The sequence below is a fragment of the Strix uralensis genome, chromosome 13, assembly GCF_047716275.1.
Source record: "Strix uralensis isolate ZFMK-TIS-50842 chromosome 13, bStrUra1, whole genome shotgun sequence".
Classification (NCBI taxonomy): domain Eukaryota; kingdom Metazoa; phylum Chordata; class Aves; order Strigiformes; family Strigidae; genus Strix; species Strix uralensis.
The window spans coordinates 8,885,571-8,905,832 of NC_133984.1; the positions used below are offsets into that span (position 1 = coordinate 8,885,571).

The window sequence follows — 20,262 nt, forward strand, 5'->3', positions numbered from 1 at the left end:
CCACAGATATAGACAAGAGACAGTAAATAGCTACAAAACCTGCTGCCCTTTAAGAGAGGGGCAACCAGACAGATTACTTCCTTTGGATACTGTTTTAGAAATACCTTGCTCACACTAGAGGTGTGCACATTGCTGTTTAGGAATCACCGAGTTGAAGCATGCACCTATTTGCCGTGCACATTATAAACTGTAACAGTGATCTCTAAACATCAAAACTGAATACAATATCCTGCAATTTATCATTTGAAATCAAGTTTCTCCTTAGCAGGGCTGTAACATACTGGCTAATGCAGGACTGGAGAAAGGGATGTCCAAAAATTAACTGCGGAGAGCTGCAGGAGACAAAGATGCACAGAAGAGGGTGTGCAAAAGACAGATGCAGCAAGGAAATTGTTTTCTCCAGATTGAGCTTTCAGGAAGATATATTTGGAGAAGAAAATTTGACTTGCATAGTATTCTGCACAAATCGAACAGATGTTAAGATACGATTTTCCAAGTTCTCGTAGTCAAACCACACTTAATTACAGGTATTTTCCAATCTAAATGAATTCTGTATCACATATAAAAACCACACTACAGATGCTACTTGTTCTCTTTCCTGGCCTGAAGGAAGTGGGGTGGAGTTTGAAAGGACAAGTTAGAACTCCATTTAAAATCTCAATATACCACATGCTTAGCACTATTGATGATGATGATGATATGACATATGGCAGACATAAAATAACATCCATTCTTATAGGCCTATTAATTTTTTGCAGCAAAATGGAAGTTAAACTATACCCCTTTCCCAAAATTCAAAACAAAAAAGTAAAGCATTCAGTATTATAGTATGTCCTAATATTTTAAAGTCTATGAGTTGGTTATGAGTACAGCTTGAACCTTAAACCCCTTATCAGCACTTTATTACTGTCTCACTTCCTGCCCAGTGAAGGTTGTACCAGTATATAACCCCTGCAGTTCAGCCACACAGCCACTCTTAAATGGCACAGACATTCAAAATGTATATTGGCTCAGCTAGCTACGATTCTTAATCCACTGCATAGCTGCATTCTGAGATGTCAAATGCAAAAGCATCTCCCTCATCTTTGCTATCCAAGTAAGAAGTTCTCAAATCTAAGTAGAGCTTCAGCAAAGATTTTGTCTGTTTAAAATGAGAGCCTCCCCACAGCACAAACCACTGCAGGAACTCCTACACTCTAAAAGGAAGACAGTGGTGGTCGTAAACACAGCCACAAGGAGAACATCATCATCATCACCATCAACATCTTACCTGCCTCTATCACAAGAGTTTGAGACATACACTGTCAGCAGATTGTAACACAGGCACCTGAAATGTACTCTGTGTCCTGGGCTGCGCATAATAATTTATATAAATAAGCAAACAGTAACCCACTTAACTATGTCTTTCATAGCTTAAATCACAAACTTTTGTAGATAAAATCCAAAAGAACTGAAAAAATCCTTTCATAGATTCGTTTTAATCCAATCTATTAATTTTCAGATACTATTCTCCGTAGTACTCAAAGCAGAATTCTTTTCACTTCTAAACTCAGAGAGCGCTAAAACTACTGGATAATTGGGAATATGGTATGAAAAACCACTAGGAAAGGGCCACAAGCTGCAACAATTCAAGAGATCAGGTAAAACTACAGACAGAGCAGTTAATTTAAAACCATGTTGCAAAGTCTTTATCCACTTCAGATTAATGTACAAAACAACCAAATTGTGACAAAGACAATACCAATACAGATCTTTAATACCCAATACCACATAAGGGGGCTGGATGCACTTTCAGGCTCAGTGAACAGTTAAAAAAGGAGCAGGAGAGAGAGAAAATGGTCAGCAGGTAATTTTAGCAGTTCAGCTGGAGGCTAATTGCAGGAACAGTTCATGTGACAACAGTCTAGTTGTGAGAGATGGCTTGCACCATGTAACCCAAAGTAAAACTTACACTTTTTTTTAATCACCACTCACATGAAATTCCACCTGAGCAAGTACACCACCTTCCCTGTTGGCTCCTGTAACTGAGCTTTCTAATACCTCTGCACCTTTGTTTTAACCATGATTTTACATTCAAAGAAAGCAACATCCTTCCCTGCAAACAATCTAGCTAAAAATAAGGTACTGCAATGTAAAACAGTATCCACCATTAAAAAAAAGGTATTGTGGCACTCTTTTCCCATCGCTTGGCTCTCCCTCCCAGTGCCACAGCGTGCTATGTTCACATTTGTGAGAAAGACAGCCCTGGGTTTCCAAAATATAAAATCATTACTTGCAGGTTCTCTCAATGAGCCTGTAAAAGCAAAGGAAACTGTCCATGTTGCAGTCCTTCGCAGGCAGACATTTTCTAAATGCTCATCCTTCTCCACATTTAGGCCCACAGAGAAAGGGTATTATCCACCTTCTCATGGTATTTTCATCATGGCTGTTTCACTACTGCTTCTGCTGACACTCCCAATGAATAATCACTCCTGTTGCCCAGCAGTGCCTGCCCTCCCACTAATGCAGCCAAGATCAGCCAAGGAAACACCTTAGGCAAGGCAGAAGCATTCAGAATCTCACCTCATCTTTGCTAAACTCTAACCCCTCGTTTGACTTCTACTTAATGAGCCTACCGTACAATTGTTTTTAAACAGAGTAATATCTGAAGTAGCTTTGCTGGTATCAGTTAAAGGCAACAGTCCTTCAAGGGGAAATTTCTATAATCTGCGGGCCAAACATACCCAGCAGCAAAGTATGTCAGCATCTCTCTGTGAAAAGTTCTGTCTTCAGAAGTCTGCCTCACACTGAAGGGGGGGGGCGGCACACGGGGAAGAGAACTGCACCCCACCTCCTCAGTTCTCAGAGCAAACCACCACCCCAAGCTAGTCATAAGGCCTCTCTAGCCTTTCCTATGAGAGCAAAAAGTTGCTGCTCGGCTGCCACAACACATCCCACATGGTCTCTCTTACCTATGTGAAAGAACTGGAAACCAGAATTTTTGTTAGACAACCAATTTACCACAGGAGGCATGGGTCAGGTTAATGCCTGAACTGTGAGGCTTCACTATTTCATGAAGTCTCATTAATCGGCTCCTTTCCTTACAAAGTTTCAGATTATAAAAGCAGACCCATTAAGTTACAAGCTAGGAGAGGCTTGCAAATCCACTCTTGCAGAAACCAAGCTATAAAATCACCAAATCTATAGGATGTGGTACAATTTACCTCCTTCAGTCACAGACCGCTACAACTTTTTTGCTCAAGTTTAATCTTTTTTCATCTTTTTTCACTATCCGTTTGCTCAAGTATCATCTGCAAGCTTCCTCATGCATACCTACCCTACCTGTCTTTTAGGGCTGTTTCTTACATTATTTTCCAAAAACAGAACTCCAACTTCCCTTGCTCAAGAAGTCAGGAGGAAAACAACCATGCAAGGAAAAAAATTCTTAAGCATCTTGCTATCTGTTTATAAGACTGAACACACATAAGCCTCTTGACAAGACAGTACAAAGTTGTAAAGTGGTTTTGACTTTATCTGAAAGAGTCACTAGAAGGCACAGAGAGAGATTATCCATGGTACTATCCCAAGATAAGTCCTAGTCCTCCAACACAATATTCTACCAGTAGGGCAGTAGCCACTAGAACCGCACTGATGCAGCAATATGGGTGGTAGTGGCTGAATAGAACAGACCTCTCCTGGGCTTGGAAATTCTCACATCCTTTTTAATCCAGGTTAGAGTAATGGAAGATTGATTTTACACACTCAAATCAGTCCTCTGCTGAGCCATCAGTGTCCACTATTGATATGTATTAAGACAGACACAGGGGGAGTGTTTGAAAACAGAAATGACCCCTACCTACCTAGAGACAAACACAGAGTCAGTATTTTTTAAAACATCTACAAATAATTTAACAGGTATGCTGCTAATCATCTTAGCCATCTTCTGTACTGCTAAGTAGAAAAGGGGCCAGATCTGCTTTCACGTTTTATGTATATTCCACAGAACTTAATTCCTCCATGCCTTAGACCAAGGATAAACAAAGTCCTGGAATGAGATCTGAATGTAAGACTTCATGTATGTGTTTGTGTTTACGGAATGCACAGTATTTGCATTCTAAAGAAAACATCCACTTTACAACTCAGGCAACACAGAAGCTCTGCATTTTCCTTTAAACAGCCTTCAGAAATTTAAGATGTGGGATACCAAGTGAGTAAACTACAGACTAGCACTACATATACTGACAAACGCCTTTCTCCAAGGAGTAGGAAGAGCTTTACACCCCTGCAAAAAAGGCAGGGGGAAGAAAAGAGCTGCCAGGGAAGACACAGCAGAACTGCAAATGTCAACATCAGAACGAATAGGGAGATTCTTTTAGTACCCAGTGATGGCCTTTCAGCTACTGCATCTGCTACAGTAATTCAGTAGCCACAAACTCACAGAAACTCTAATTTAGCCTAGAAGTATCCTACTTGCACACTTTGGGACAATTATTAGGCTACATGAATGACTACAGAAGACACATTCAAATTATCAGCAAGCAATTTTCTGTTTTGGTTATGACCAGGATTATGAAAAAGAACTCCTGAACTGTGTTGTTTTTTTTCTAGAAATGAACGGAAAAAATCCTGTGTAAGACAGTAAGAGTCAGTGTTATTTTTTTCTTGATCCACTGTTATTCTGTATCACTAAACACATCCACAAAAAGAACAAAAAAGTCTTACAGCATCTGCAACTAAAAGGGTTAGCAGCACCCAGGAAACTCTTCTCTCTGCCATTACCTTTATGCCAGAACCCCAATAGACACAATTATTATGGCAGTTATTCACACAGCACCTTTTCATGCCGTCTTTCCTGTAGAAAGTAATTTCATTGTGGGAGTGAAAAAAAACACTGGTCCTTTGGGCAGGGAAGAAATGTAGACTGTTTCACTGCTCAATTCCTTCTTACTGCTCTAAACTGCGTCAGGGAATTCCCTCTTCCCAACACCCACGACAAATACTGCATCTGATCTTCCTGTAAAAAATTAGCTGCTACAAGAGCAACTGCAAAACCTGGATACACCACACCCTAAATGAGGGAAAAGAATGGAGGTTGAAGCTTACTCCAGGTTAAGGAAGAGGCTACGTGTCTAGGAGGTGAACAGCATCAAACATGCACTGGAAGCAGGTAGCTCTCCTCCTCTGCTGGAGAGAAAAAAAGGGAGAGGGGGTATGAAAATCCTCTCCTCCCAAATTATGTTCAAGAGTTTGCAACATTCTCTACTCTCTGATCTCCATTATTTTATAACGTCTCAAACTAAGGCAGAACACCAACCATTATTGTTTTGCTTTTATTCTGAAGTAGCTGCACTGGCAGTCCAATGTAAATTTATTACCTACCTAACAATGGAAGTAAAACAGGATAGTTGTAAGGCATCACAAAGAGGTTTACACAGGTTAAAGTAGTGCTTGCTTTTAAATACCCGAACGGATGGCCAAGTTCGCTGTATTTTCCACTGCTACTCACAAATACCTGATAAAGAATAAGAGACATCATGGTATTAGAAGAACAGGAAGAGTATTAAGCATGGGGCATTTAAAAATTAAAATCAATCTGAATCCAATTGCATTAAGACAGCAAATTATCAAGAACAGCCAAGTTTGAGGTTGCACCTATCATGCACTTAAGATTCTGCAGTTACAAAACCAACATGCAACATTTAGCGTACCCCCAGTCAGTGTGGAAATGCTCTTCACATTATAACCTTTAGCGCTTTAGTGAAACTACTCTGAAGTGATGCTCTGGAAAGTTTTTGAAATTATTTAGAATAGGTTAGGGGACATGTGTTGAAGGTATGTTAAAAAATAATCTATTTGAAACTAGTCCTCTGACTCATAAAATAGCATGACTAAAGTTTATAACACTGATAAAAGAAATTTAAAGCATTTTAATCATAGAAATTAAACAAAACAAATATTCAAAAAGTCATAGCCAAGCACTAGCATTCTTAACATTGACTTTTATTTTAAGTGTGTGTGTATATATATATGGGGGTATTAACCTTGAAAAGCAATACATGCAAACAAGTATTTCAACAGGATAAAGATGGTACATATTCCTACGGAGACAGTCAAAATAACCCACAACTAACCAAAAATAGTTTTCCTAAAAAGAAGTAAACCTTGCAGTAAAAGGAAGTGTTTCTCCTCTATTTTTTCAGGGCTTGTTACGTGGTTTCTATGACAATGAGCTTATTTCTCTAGTTTGTAAGATATGTAGCTGCGAGAAGAAAAGCCATTTTTGAAAACCAGCAGAGTAATTTTAATAACTTTAATTTTAATAACTTAGGCAAATAATGTAACTATGAATGTTTAAAGAACATTTTTGAAATGAGATTATTAAAAGTAACTTCAATTTTTCTTCTGAATAGGCATGCTATATTTTCAATTAAGTTTTAATTTTTATTAGGGAAACAGAAACATGAAAGACACCTCCAAACCCATCTTTCCAGCTAAAGTATCATACTAAGCAAACTTCCGGTGTACATACTAAGCTATTCTTTACAAGAACACCACTGAAAAGGGAATTACAAGCCTTATTTTATAGAGGATGCAGAAACAAGTCACTTATTCAAAAAAAAAAAAAATCACAAAAGCAACATGTAACAAAGGATTTCAGCAACAGAACTTTGACCTCTTCAAGGCCAATCTAGTCAACAAGATCAACAGCTCTCATTCAATTCCCATTAGCAGTTTCAACCATCTAGTGGAAATTATTTGCAGCTGCTGATTAGGTAACATGATGGAAACTAGTGCTACGTTTTCCCTGTAAGCAAATGGAAGCCTACAGAGAATTTCAATTTAGCCAAAAATGGAACCTGCAGGACACATTTCTTAACAGAATGAGATGGACCTAAAAACAGAACTAAATGAGATTACAAAGCCTGTAGAGGGAACACTCGATTCTGACTCCTGATAATTGTATTAGAAAGGAGGTAACTGAAACCTTGACACGTTTCTTCTCATCAACTGCAGAGTCTACAACCAGACCCCAATTCTCCAGGCTTACGAAGACTGAAGCACCTTTAGGATACCCATCACATTTCTAGAATCACATAAAGGGCAAATACCTGCCAGCAGGTATGGGGAGACTTTCGTTCCAAGATGTACTGTGTTAAGGGCGAAGGCTCAAGCTCATACTTGTCAAAAGGAAGCTTGTCGATTACCATTGGCTCGCAATCAACACAGGAGAACCTCACAACAGGGTGAGCTGTGCGTGGAGGCTAAAACAAAGGGGGAAAAACATATCAATGGTCTGGTATTAATGGTAAACAAATTAATTCTCTTAAAAAGATTCATAAGCAGATATTTTACCATCCTACAAGGCTTCAACTCTCAGTTTCCACAATTTCCTTTAAAAGGAGAAAAGATACAAGCTCCCACAATATCGATTAACTAAATATTTCTCTAACTTAACAAAAATAAAAGCCACACACTGATAGACACATTCTTCCCACTAAGAGAAAACCATGGTTAATATTCAACTATTTATCTTGATATTTAAAAGTCTCCATGTCAATCAACGTATAACAACACAGACAGGTTTAAAGAATACTTCAACTCTGCTTCCCAGCTTGATGTTCAAAGAATTACAGATGTGAAACTGCACTGACTTCACAAAGTATATCTCAAGATATTCCCTGCGAGTGATTTTTTTTTTTTCTCTTGAATTGAGGGGTGGGGAGGAGGGGGAAAACAGACAGACAGTACCTTGAGCGCTTGCAAAGTACAGAAACAGAACATGTCTAACAAAAGAGAGATGTTTAGAAGGCTAGTAAGTCATGCCAAATGTATGGTCATTTCAGTAAGAAAAGGAGAAATGAATGCTGTTTTCTCCTCATTTTCTGAATAGGGTAGCTCTTCTGTTTCAACTTTTATTCTTCCTGCTAGTGAAAGAAGAGTCCATACATGAAGTAATACTAAGCCGAGAACACATAGTTGATCTTCTATCAAAAACAAATGCTCCTTTTTCCATATAAATGCATTTTATAAAGGTTTGATTAAAATTTAATAGGCTCACTATGATCTGTGGTATGTGAAGTAATTTATAGTTAAATTTTATAATCTTTTAAAAACTATTTACCAAATTAACTAACCATATACATGGAAGTAAACCTTCCAGATGCCTAAAACATGATAGCATACAGTATGTACAGTAGATCATGCCATTCTGTGTTTAAAACAGTTTTAACTACCCTTTTAAAGCAAAGTCAGATCATATTAGTAAACACAGCAAGTAAACTACTGTAGTATTCATCTTCAGTCTGTTTAATTAGGTGTAGAATCCTTTTTTTAGTTCTTATTTTACTTACCAGTGTTGGTGAATTCTGATCAGGCCAAAAAGATTCTGGGATTGGCCAATGCCCAACAGGAACACCCGTTTTAGGGTTAGGCCGTACATAAATGAGTTTATGACAACTATGCCACGGTTGAGAAGCAAATGAATTGATGGGCCTGGATGAATCAACAAGTCCATCTAAAATTTAAACAAAGCAAAATAACAACAAAAAAGAAAATAAAAAGCTACATGCATGCATTTGTCTCCTAGCAAAACTTCTGTATTAGCAACCAATAAGGTGTTTCATTAAAACTGCTTCAAAGACATACAGATCTTTACATCAGTGGTTGAAAAAAACTATACATCAAAATGTAGAACAGCATCATCTGAGAAACAATGATAACATTTCCCACATCTACCCTTCTGCTCCTGTGGCATAGCCATTAGATAATTAGTGCAGCAAGGCATACTCACTTATTATGGAAAATGCTATTTGCTTAAGCTTAGTACTTTGACATAGATCTGATAGGCAACAGCAAGCCTATCGGGTTTAGTTCTGCTGCACCTGTAAAGGCTGATAATGTGCATTTACAGTCTTTGCACATGGGATGCAAAGCTCACTGACGGATGCTGCCATTAGTGGAAACTGAAAGTGGAGAAAAGTTTCATGGAGAAGTCAGATGTATCTTGCAGGAGCAGCTTTTGTCACATTTTTAATTAGTAACAATTCACAGATCACTTAAAACCCACTGTCTGCTGGAAAGACCAGTGCTCTCTGGCAGTCCACTGCAGTGTACCAGCCCAGACTCCCCTCCACATGGAGGACAAAGAATTTTGTAGCAGTATAGAATCTCACCATTAGTTTTCAAAGATTGCTCTTTAAAGCAAACAACACAGCAGAGATCACCCATTTAAAGAATCTTCTTAAAGTTAAAAAGATTTTACATTACTAATTTTCCTTGCTTTACATAGCTGGCCAATAATACTATGGAAAACACCTTTCAGTTACACGTCCCTTTGGTTTCTCTGCATTATATACACAACGATTTTTATAGCTTTGGTATATCCCATCATATTTCTCTCTAGTTTAGGACTTTCTCAATTCCCATAAAGATGGGAAGTCTCAGTATTTTTATACATTCATATCCACAGTGCATTTAAATGTGACAAAAATAAAATAAATAAAAACCCAAACAATTTCACCAGCCGTTTTGCCACACAGGAGAGCATTTCGGCCAACAGAGACACAAGAATTGCTGTCCTGCACAGCATTATAGAAAAGCCTTCCACTAAAATGACATTTAAATAAGCAAAAGGAGAAAAAAATATATATATAGCAAGAAAAAGGTGATTCAAAAATGAAAGCAGGAATAAAGCTGGCTATGCTAGGATGCTCAGGGGATCCTAAAAGTTATTATGTTTCTGACATTCCAGGAACATCCTCATTTCCTAAATATGAACTGGTCAGCTCTCTCTCCTTCCTTTCAGCCATGAATTTCTGCAAATCTGAAAAACTGTTCCACATTAAGAGCGCATTTTTCTCTTCCCTGTTATGCATTTTACTTACGGCTAGCAAAATAACTCCTTGTTCTTTGCAAAGTTTTTCCACTTGCAGCTAAGAACATTCAACTGAAACTTACTGTGATCAGTCAGCAGAATGAAAACATACAGAAAATTAAGCATTGAAATTACTTTAGAGATGTTTAAGTGTTTAAATACACTAGTCCTGATTTAATTATTTTAAAACCAAGTTTTGACAACACTGTACCTCAAGCTTTACTACTTCCTGCAAATATTCACTTTCCTCAGCCCCAGAAAAGAGGTAAGAAGAGAGTGACAGGAGAGCTAGCAAGCAGGTAGATCATCCATACATATATGTGCAAAACACTGCACCTTACCAAGGATCAAATAACACTTGTAAAAATATAACAAAGACAAGACTAAACATAAATAACACTAAACTACTCAAAAGCTATGAACAGCACATCCATTATGATTTGAAGTACTTGAAGAGATACCAGAGCTCTATCACTGAAGCATATAAGCTTTATAGCTTAATCACTTTTTTAGAATGTATTAGGCATCCGATGAATCCTGTACACTACAGTAAAAAGCTGGTAGGAAGGACACCAAAGACACCTGAGGACATTTGCATGCATACTAAATGTTTCTTCTTGAACATGAGGGGGGAAAAAAAATAATAGTTACTATACCTTCTCCAATAGGAGCTGGATCTGGTCCTGACTTTTCAAAGTTAATAACAACTCCACTTTGGACTTTTTGAACTAGAGATTCTAAACACTGATTCAACATTCTTTGTGTCCGAACGCAGTAAGAACGACCTACGCAAGAGATAAATTACACACAGAAAATATGAAAGCAAGTTTTGAGTAATCTTAATTAAGGAAGATGTTTTATTACATAAGTCACACTGCCAAGGCTTTCAGTTTTATCCAAGTAATAGCAAAAAACTTTGCACAAAATTATGTAAAAGGCAAAATACTTTTCAAATGCAATACAACCATGGGGAAAAAAAACTAAACAACCTGCTGAGCTTTTATTCATTAGTAAAAGAGGCCATTAAAGCTAAATCAAGCTGGTCAGAGGCCAAGTTTATAAAGGCCTTTAAGAATGCCTGATTTCACCAAGTCTGTGCAACCTGCTTTTGTCTACCCAAATCTTACCAACTCTTATACACACCTGAACTTCCCCCTCCCACGCAACATTTTTTCAAGCATCAATTAAAAAAATTCTGATCAGCATCTCAAGGAACAGGCTGCAGAATTAATTATTTTAAGATTAAATTTAGCTTATTAGTCTTGCAGCACAATTCACATCTCCATAATACCTGTCCCACTCAATTCAACATTTAAATAAAAAAAAAATCTCATGACTGAGCAAAGCCAACCTCTGGAAGGACAATAAGAAATTTTCCAGTCCCTCCTACTGGTGCATTAAGAAAATGCTTTCACATCTAAAAGATCTGAAATAGGGATACTGTTTTGTCTTAAAAGTTCTCCTGTGCTACTGGAAACCAACCTCAAAAAGCACCACAGATTCACACAGACACCAAGTAATGCAGATGGAGAATACAGCAAGAGGTGAAGTTGAATCAAAGGAAAAGAAATATTTTAAGGCAAATGCCAAATTCAAACCAAAACAAAGTAACATCCAGTTACCTCCTGTAACTTCACACATCTGTGTGATAGCAGATTCATCAGTAGGCACACTCCCAAGCTGCTCTGGTTCAGCAGATGCAGCTCCTGGCAAACGCAGCACTAGAGCAAACAGCCTTTGATCCCAACGAAATGGTTCTTTGGTTAGTTCACTTCCAGGCAAAGGAGAATTCAAAGGAAGATGAAGCTGGTAAAAAGAGATTTAAGAATATTTTCAAGTATGTGACAAACCATCTAAAAACGTAAATATCCAAATTGATTCATTACTCAATAAAGGACCTCATTTCTCCCCTATCCACTAATTTATCCAAAGTTATATTCTGAAAACCCACTACGGGGCTGTGAATTTAGGGGTCAGGCAACGACAGCATAGCTAGTTTTTGTTCTCTATGAAACAGGTTGATGAAGCAGAAGTACTATTAGCAGAAAAAACAATTAATATTCATCTCAGCATAGCACCAACTTGCAAGATCATAACTTGAAAGAATTTAACCCAAGTTTACCTCCTCTTGAACTCCAGCCGTATTTGTCAGTTTGTTTCCATCTGTGATGGTAATCAAAATAGATGGCTCCAAAAAGAACGGATTCCTTCCCTAGAGACAAAAGCACAGGAATGCTGAGAGTAACCTTAACACTCAGTTACAGGCTTGTATTTTTGTCATTATAAAATAAATAGTAAGATAACCAATCTTTCAAAATAATCCTGTAATTTTCTTTCAATAGGTGCGGAGTCATACAGAACTACGCAAGATGTGCTACTCTGTGCACTCACAAACACCCGCTAAAGACATTTTTAGAATTACTAGTCTTCTTCCTCCAGTTAGTATGAAACCCCTCTAGCCCACAAAAGCAGTATATACATTGGAAATAATAGAAAAACTAGAATTTCATTATGACAGTGCAGCAAAAAAACAGAGCACTTTTAACTCGACCCTTCAAATGTGAGAGATGGAAAGTCAGGACATGAACTATAGATAATATAAAACTGCAAAACAGATCTGCCACCATCCATTGCACATACTCCCATACAGCAATTTCCTATCTACACTTGGGGTCACTTATACTGCTGCTTCCTTTGTAGTTCAATAACGAAAAAAGTGTTAGTACATCCCAGGGTATGTTCAGCAGACATAAAAAGAAAGAAAAAAAAGTTCACAGCTTAAGTTTTAACACACAGCTATCCAACATTTTAAAAAAAAAGTAAAATGCAAAAACAAACTTGGACCACCAAAATCCCCCAAAATAAAACCGACTATAAACAGATTTGTTACCTGTCCATAGTTGTCTATTCCAGACACTAATCTATTGAGATTTAACAAGTCAAATGATGACCTGAGTGCCTGACCAAGGGTTGTTAGTCCTGAAGCCTGGAGATTTTTCAGTTCATTCATAAATGTTGCATGGTTTTCCTTCCATCCAGCCTATTACACAAAACAAAAAAGCTTATTAGTTATTCTAGCAACAAACTGCAATCAACTGCCAGTTATTATCTCCCTTCCCACCAAAAATTAGATTATATTCCCAATTAATGGATACACTGCATCATTTACATGCTACACACACCTAATCCATGTATGCACAACTTGATATGAAACATACAGTTAAGTCTACAATGGGAGACTCAAGCATCTGTCAAACATCTGAAAAAAACTTGCAAATACCCGTCTCTTACCATAAAAACTGCTGTAGAAATGATGCAATTAATAGAAGTATTTGGATTTAGCATGTGAATATTGTATTAGAAGAAACTGTCAAATTCGGAAGTCAGAAATGGAGCTGCCAAAGTAATAGCAATGATAAAAACTAAGAGAAAACCAGCATAATGTTGCTGCTTCTTCTGACATATACCCATTATCTTTCCTCCATAAATCAAGGCTGGAAGGAAAGAAAGGGTGCATTTGCAACATGTACTAATGCAGGAGTTTAAAAAAAAAAAATCTAACAGCAACAGTTAAAAAGAAGAGAGATTAAGAAGTAATAGTAACAGTGCTCCCTAGTGACATCCTCCCCTTCCCACAATTTCCCCAAGTAGGAAGCATGCAAGCAGATCAATTTAGTAGAAGGAATATTTTTTTAAAAAAAATCATAATCAGCTATTTTTAATATTACATTACTCTTGCTCAACTTTTCCATTTTTCTTGTACTTCCTCCCACCCCAGGGTCAGTTCATGCCTTTTAATGTACTATCAAGCACCCTCCATCACTTGTACATTACAAATTTTCTCCTACTTTGGTATTTCAAGTGCCAGCCCTCTAATTACACTCTTCTGTCCTTACTTCCCAACATAAAATTTTCTTCTACGGCGTAGTTGCAAACACCCCATGTAACAGAACTAAATCACTGTTTAGAGTGCCTCAGTATCACAGCTTGAAATTTTGAAAAAATTCTTGAAAAAAGTTAAGTTACTGCCGACAAAGCCTGCAGACCATTCAAAGGAACAGCAAAATGGGATGAAGGTGGATGGGTCTGTCCTACCAAGCACTCTGGATCCTATGGTAAGCAGGGCTAACACACATCAGCATCAGTTGTGATTCACATACCCTTCTCTTAAAAAGTGGGATGCTGCAGAGTCAGGAAGCTATTTTAGAAACCACTAGCTCACAGGGAATTGGTACAGGATTTAAGCTGCTTCAACTAAAACAAGCAAAGCTTGAAAATCCCAGATATTCACACACATTATCAGCCCTGCTATCGCATCGTACTCTCCAAACCATTGCTGCAGTAAGCAAGCAGTTATTCAACCAGGCTCGCTGTCATCCCATGCTCCACAAGGAACCCTAGTTACGCAGACATGGAGAGAACCATTTCAGACACTGACTTTTGCCGGGACAACCTCTGAGCAACACATCCTCCAGGCGAAGCAGGTTCTCTCCTACCCAGTGCACTGGGTTCAGCAGCCATCACCTGCTGACTACACCATGCTCTACAAGAACAGGACTGGATCTTCCTGTACTTTTTAAACAGCTACATCCCACTATCAACCTTCAGTACACACTGTGGGCTGCACAGATAGTCATAGGTCAGGGAAGTAATTTAGAGCCCTAGACAAATACAAGAACGGAATAGAGAGGAAGGACATGAGATGATCAATATCTCTGCTAAGTTCTCAGGCCTAACCTAGGAGAGGGCTGCTTCTCAGAATGAGGAATTATCATAAGGAGCTTCAACAAAAACAGTTTTTGGTCAAGTTTAGCTCCCTGAACCAGTTCTTCAAGCTTTAGATTAGTGCAAGGGAGACAGAGAAAAAAACTCTGCAAGAGGGCAAAGAAATAACAGACTTTCAGCAGGACTGGCCCAGCTTTATCATCAAACTGCACTTGAAGCTCAAAGGAACAGTGTAGTTCGATCAACCAGGTAATTCTCAGTAGAACACCATCAACACCTCCTCAACCGCAGCTTAAAAAAATACAGCATCTCATCAGCTGAGCTCTTCCTACAGGTGCTCTCAGCCCAAGGCAAGAACAAAGTACAAACACAGGGTCATTGTTTCGGACTAAAAGTGACTTAATTAATGATTTTTTTTCAGGGTAAAAGAACACCAAATCCCAACAAGATGATTTGTGTTATCCTAAAAAAGCTTGCCTTAAAATAATTTAAAGCAAACATGAACAACTACCAAAATGTATGAATTCTACAAACCCTTCGATGTAGGTGAAACTGCTTCATTTTGTCTGGTAAAAACACCTATCAGGTTAGTCCAGCTTCTTGGGAATAGCCAGGCTGTAGTTCAAAAAACGTTTTCCAGCAAAGAATGCTGTTTGAGTTACTTTGTTGCAAAAGCACGTGGGGGGAATAAAATATTTACAAAGGAAACACTATTCCTAGCCTGCAACTCCTCATTTGAACTCTAATGAATTTAGGAGTATTTCTTTGTAGAATAAACAGTAACTATCTTCACTGATATTTGGAGAACTGGGCATTTTCCTTTTCTGAAAACATTTGCTTGGCTTCCAGCTCCTACTGTGTTTGATCTAGCTGCAGTGTGGTCAACTGCCTGCAAAATAAGCTGCCATTTTCCCCATGCATAACCAAGTAAACTGAAGGTGCAAGGAGCAGCTGATCACCACTGGTTTGCCTTCAAAGAAAATTATTTTTTCATCTTACAGCCTCTCACAGGATCTTTAAAGATAAAGCTGAGGAGAGTTGTACCTTTTAAGCAAACAGAGTAATACTGAAGAATTTCTAATTAAGTAAACAAGGGCAGCAAATGTAAGATTTCCTAATTACATATCCAGAGTTTTAAACAAAGGTCTGATTAGTGTGCTACATTCACTAGCTTATCCTCAAACAAGCTTTTTGAATCAAAATCACCAAAATTAATGACAAGAAGGTCTACTTCTGTAAAATGTTTTTTTCCAGAAAGACTCTAGCTAATGTATATAATTAAACAAGTATTTCAGGGACAGAAACTAAAGCCCCGAAGATCTCTTTGTATTCTCCTCTCCATATATACGATAGGATCATTCTTAAAGCAAAATAGTCAAGTACGTAATACAGAGCATACGCATAATGAGTTCAACAAAGCACTTTAAAGTGATTAAATAATAATCCTTCCTAAATTCAAAATACTGACACTAATGCTGCTTAGAAAAAAACACTTGTTTTTATACAGCACTACTTCCATTTGCCAGCAGAAACATTAATCACCAAAAAAACCTCCACCAACCAAAAAAACCAACCAAAACCTCACAACCTTAGAGGACCATACACAAACATATTCTACAAAAACTACATGTACTCTACAGGTCAGTAATTATGAAGTCAGAACTAAACATTAATTATTTTAGTTGTTTATGAACCAACTCTAACAGCGTAATTTCTCATCATCTTCAATATTACATTCCTACTTAGTCACTTTTATGCCCAGAATTTATTAATAGCAATCTGAGCAGTCTTTGTCTTGCCACTGTTACTAGCTTCTCCTTTGACAATTTATACGAACAAATAATTTTAGCCTGTATACACATACCAAAAGACTTTAAAAGATAGCTGGGAAAAAACCAAACACTATAAGCAAAAAATCTCATCCTGTTTGTTTGTGCCAAGAACGGGCAAAAATGCAGTGTCATTTAGCCTTCTGTGTTGACAACTGCAGGCTTTGGATACCATCCTACAAAACCCTGAGATTTGGAAGCAGCATACCACCTTCCAGCTCCTGGCTTCCGCCTTTGCAAGCAAATCATACTGAAAAAATAACGTACTTAAAAAAAACATTTTTTTCTGGTGACTTAGTTTTCAGACAAATCCATGCCCTGCTCTCTTTCATCATACAGCTATAGAAGCATTTCAGCTGCTTCAAGAGGCAGGTAAGGTCAAAATAGCTTATTTTGGCAATAGATAGACCCAGATTACCTAGAATTCAAACAAACACCAACGTGAAAAATCTATAGCGAAGAAGAGAGGGTCTTATTTACACCAACCAGAACCAGGAGTAACTGAACATCAAAAGGAAGAGAGTTGAGCAGCAAAAGAACATCTCATTCAGAATCAGTAGCTTAAAAAGACCTTCAAGACTTAGGAAAAACAAGAGAAGCAGACTTCAGTTGCAAGAGGCAGGAAAGAGAATCTTATAAAATACTTTAGTGGAAAAAAATAAAACAAAGCACCCACGCTACCTTTATCACACGAAAGAGAGCAGGGGGGCTAGAACTAGGTGTCTTTAAGGTCCCTTCCAGCCCAGAGCATTCTATGATTCTATGGTAATATCGAAGTACAAGTAAAGCATACGTGTTGTAATCTCAGCTACACTGACTTAACTATCATTTACTGGTTTTATTGTAGTTTTTTTTGTTTGGTTGGTTGTCAGTTTGTTGTTTGATTATTTTTTTTCCAAAAAATACAACGTTTTTGGGCACCACATTTGTTTACAACTATTTCTTAGCACAGTTTGGTCAGCTTACAGGGGCAGACTGAGGTTGGGCATTAGAGCACAAGAACACCAGGTCCAAAGCAGTCTCTCCGGATTTTAACAGCTCCGTGAAATCGAGGGAGCTGGTGCTCCTGAGGCTGCAAGTCTTCATCTTTAGTGCTTCTACAGGCAATGCCAAAAGACAGAACCGTAGAGTTTATTGTTCACTGGATTGCTTTCAGATCCAATTCAAAAATTGTAACATTACTAAAGATAATTTTCCAAGTAAGAAGACAATTTGCAGTCTAGCATGCCAATCACAACAGCCTGTGTTACAGTAAGTACTCAGTATTTATTTAAACATACAGACTTTTAAAGTTCTGCTAATGTTTCCCTAGAAAGAAGAATTAGAATTTAGGTATTACAAATTGTTTAAAGTATTTAAGTTTCTCAATAATTGAAGCTATTATTAAATGCACCCATCTGGGGAAAACTAAGACTCGTTCAGGATAACGTGCCTGTGGCATGCTAGGTTGTCAGTGACATCCATTTGGAAAAAATAAGGGAAGAAAAAAAATCCAGCTGTTGAAATCTAAAACCACTCCTGCTATGGAATTTCCAAGTAGTGTGTGAAGACAGTGAAACCAGCAGAGCATCTTGTCTTCCAAATCATCAGAATGGTTACTTTTTAAGTTACCTTTCTGTTCACCGGTAACTGTACACATGGCCACCACTCAAACCTGTTCATGTCTGTGTGAGAATCAAGCAGATATTTCTTTTCCTGGGAACTGAAGCATTCTTTTGGACCCTATTCAGTGCCAGAGGCTGTTTCTCAAATGCCAAAATATCTTCACCTCTTTGTGATCTGAACTCAACCCCAGCATTGCTCAGCGCGTTCGGCAGCAGGGAATAAAACTTAGCAAAGGGGGAGAGGAGGAGACATCCTTGGTACCATGTGTCTTCCTTCCCCACAGACAGGGTTACGCTGCTTGTTGCTACAAAACAATCAATGCCCACACTACCCCCCATGGTTTTTATTTGATGTTCAGAGATTTACTACTTAGAAATAGCACAAAAACGATGAAAGATATTATGCTATAAAGAAATATGCTATAAACATTGTGTACAGTTTAACATTTAAAATTCTTAAAATAAGTCAACATCATGCAACCTACATCACCTACTAATTTCATCCTCACAGATGTTTGTCTGCACTGTGCAAACGGGGCAGAAAGAATAGCTCAAAAAGACAGACATTGACTCCCCTCCAAATACTTATGAATGCCATTTTTGAGGCAACAGAGCTCTTGGGCTCTATCTATACCTTGGCCACAGAATAACTCTTCTCTCATTTCAGTACCTGTGCTCTCTAGTTACTTTTATGCAACACACCAGTCCTGTCACTGCACAGTATCAAACAGCCCTTAGTAAAGAAACTCACAAGATCAATTCTTTTTTGTTCTTGGCACAGGACAGCATCACAACACCCACCTCTGAGATATGAGATTAGCATACCTCCAGCACAGAATGATACTGGCACACAGGCCTGAAATCAGCTTATCATAGGGGTAGTGCTCAACACAATGAGCCAGCCTGGGTCCAAGCTGTACTGTCCTGGATTTGGAGGACTAGTGAGTGCTGGTGGATGTACATCAGCAGATCTTACTGATCTGATGCAAAGCTTGTGGGAAGAGGAGGAAGGTTTGATGGGACCAAGCCAGCTGTGTGCAATTGCTGTTGCTGTGTTAGGCTCTCCAGCACACAGTAAATCATTTATATTACTAGTTTTATTCCCCACTCTTCCAGTCTCCCCTTGCCTTAGACAGGGGGTTGAAACAGACAGCTGCTACCCCTATTCTTTGCTGCAACAAAGTAAGATTCTAGGGCAAGGATGGATGAAAAGACAAGTATGTCTTGGTTAGCAAGCCAGGGGAGCCTATCTTTAGCTTTCTACATAGAAATCCGGTTTTGCACAGCAGCAGAGGAACCAGAGTTTCAGGGTAAAACTTAGATATGACCCTACTGTAGGCACAAGAGAAACAAGTCCTGGTCGCTCAAGCAGGTATACACTGCTGCTTACTATGAGACCAGCCTAACAAAAAAACCACATTTTCAGTTCTCATTTGAGGAGTATTTTAATGGATAGTAAGTTCACAGGTTTAAACGACTTCCTCAATAGGCCCACAGAGCATTCAAGTACAGTGAAGAGTCTACAGAAGCACCTGTCACTTGGTCCTCCTGACCTTAGAGCTGGTGAGTGACAGGTTAGCATTGTAAGGCTAAAGCGTTGTGAATAGTAAGCAAATTGTTTTTTCCTGTCAAGTTATTTCTGATGGTTTTGTAGGACACTCAAACTGAAACCTAGTGGTCAAGTGCTTCTTTAAATCCAGAGCAGACTTTTAAAAAAACTTTATTTTTTTCAGAAACACTTGCTTGAGTCCCAGTCAAATAAAAATAGTCACAGAAGTTTAATATAGGTAAAACATCTCCAAGAGAACAGAGAAGCATAAACTGAATCATAGAATAACAGGCTGGAAGGGATCTCAAGGATCATCTGGTCCAACCTTTCTTGGCAAAAGCACTGCTTTAATACATCTTTAGAAAAAAAAGAAACTGGAATAGATGATTCCTTTAATCCCACATCGCTGAGACATTTTGGCACTACTTTTTTACCTGTAGAAAAATGATGTAACTTTGCTTGTCCTCCATCTCCATCCATTTCCAGGCACCACAATCCTTCCCTTTCTCCAGCTCTAGGACTATGTACTTTGATAACAAACACAGAGTCTCTCCTCCCATCACCCAGATTACTTTTTCCTACAAAACTGGAAACAGCCTTAGCGCAAGGAAGAACGTGTCATGCACTGGCTACCTTTAGGTCAGCAAGCAGTGCAGCATAAACAAGGCAGCCGTTCCTAACAAGATGACCATCGCACTACTG

At 38.3% G+C, this 20,262-nt stretch overlaps 1 protein-coding gene across 6 annotated transcripts in view; it reads right to left on the bottom strand.

The window, feature by feature from the left end:
• LOC141949155 (integrator complex subunit 6-like) overlaps positions 1 to 20,262 on the bottom strand; it is a 41,996-nt gene that overhangs the window by 9,724 nt on the left and 12,010 nt on the right. For 4 of the 6 annotated variants that reach the window (XR_012630673.1, XR_012630672.1, XM_074882403.1 and 1 more), the window contains exons 3-9: positions 12,744 to 12,893; positions 11,976 to 12,065; positions 11,476 to 11,659; positions 10,510 to 10,638; positions 8,331 to 8,494; positions 7,089 to 7,241; positions 5,359 to 5,491 (exon numbers count right to left, since the gene is read on the bottom strand). Coding sequence is in view for 4 of the 6 variants with exons in the window: in XM_074882403.1 (XP_074738504.1) it covers positions 5,359 to 5,491; positions 7,089 to 7,241; positions 8,331 to 8,494; positions 10,510 to 10,638; positions 11,476 to 11,659; positions 11,976 to 12,065; positions 12,744 to 12,893 (1,003 nt within the window). In the remaining 2 variants the exon portion in view is untranslated. Of the gene's footprint in view, positions 1 to 5,082; positions 5,164 to 5,358; positions 5,492 to 7,088; positions 7,242 to 8,330; positions 8,495 to 10,509; positions 10,639 to 11,475; positions 11,660 to 11,975; positions 12,066 to 12,743; positions 12,894 to 20,262 lie in introns of all 6 variants that reach the window. The other 2 variants (XM_074882405.1, XM_074882404.1) reach the window with 2 other exon arrangements.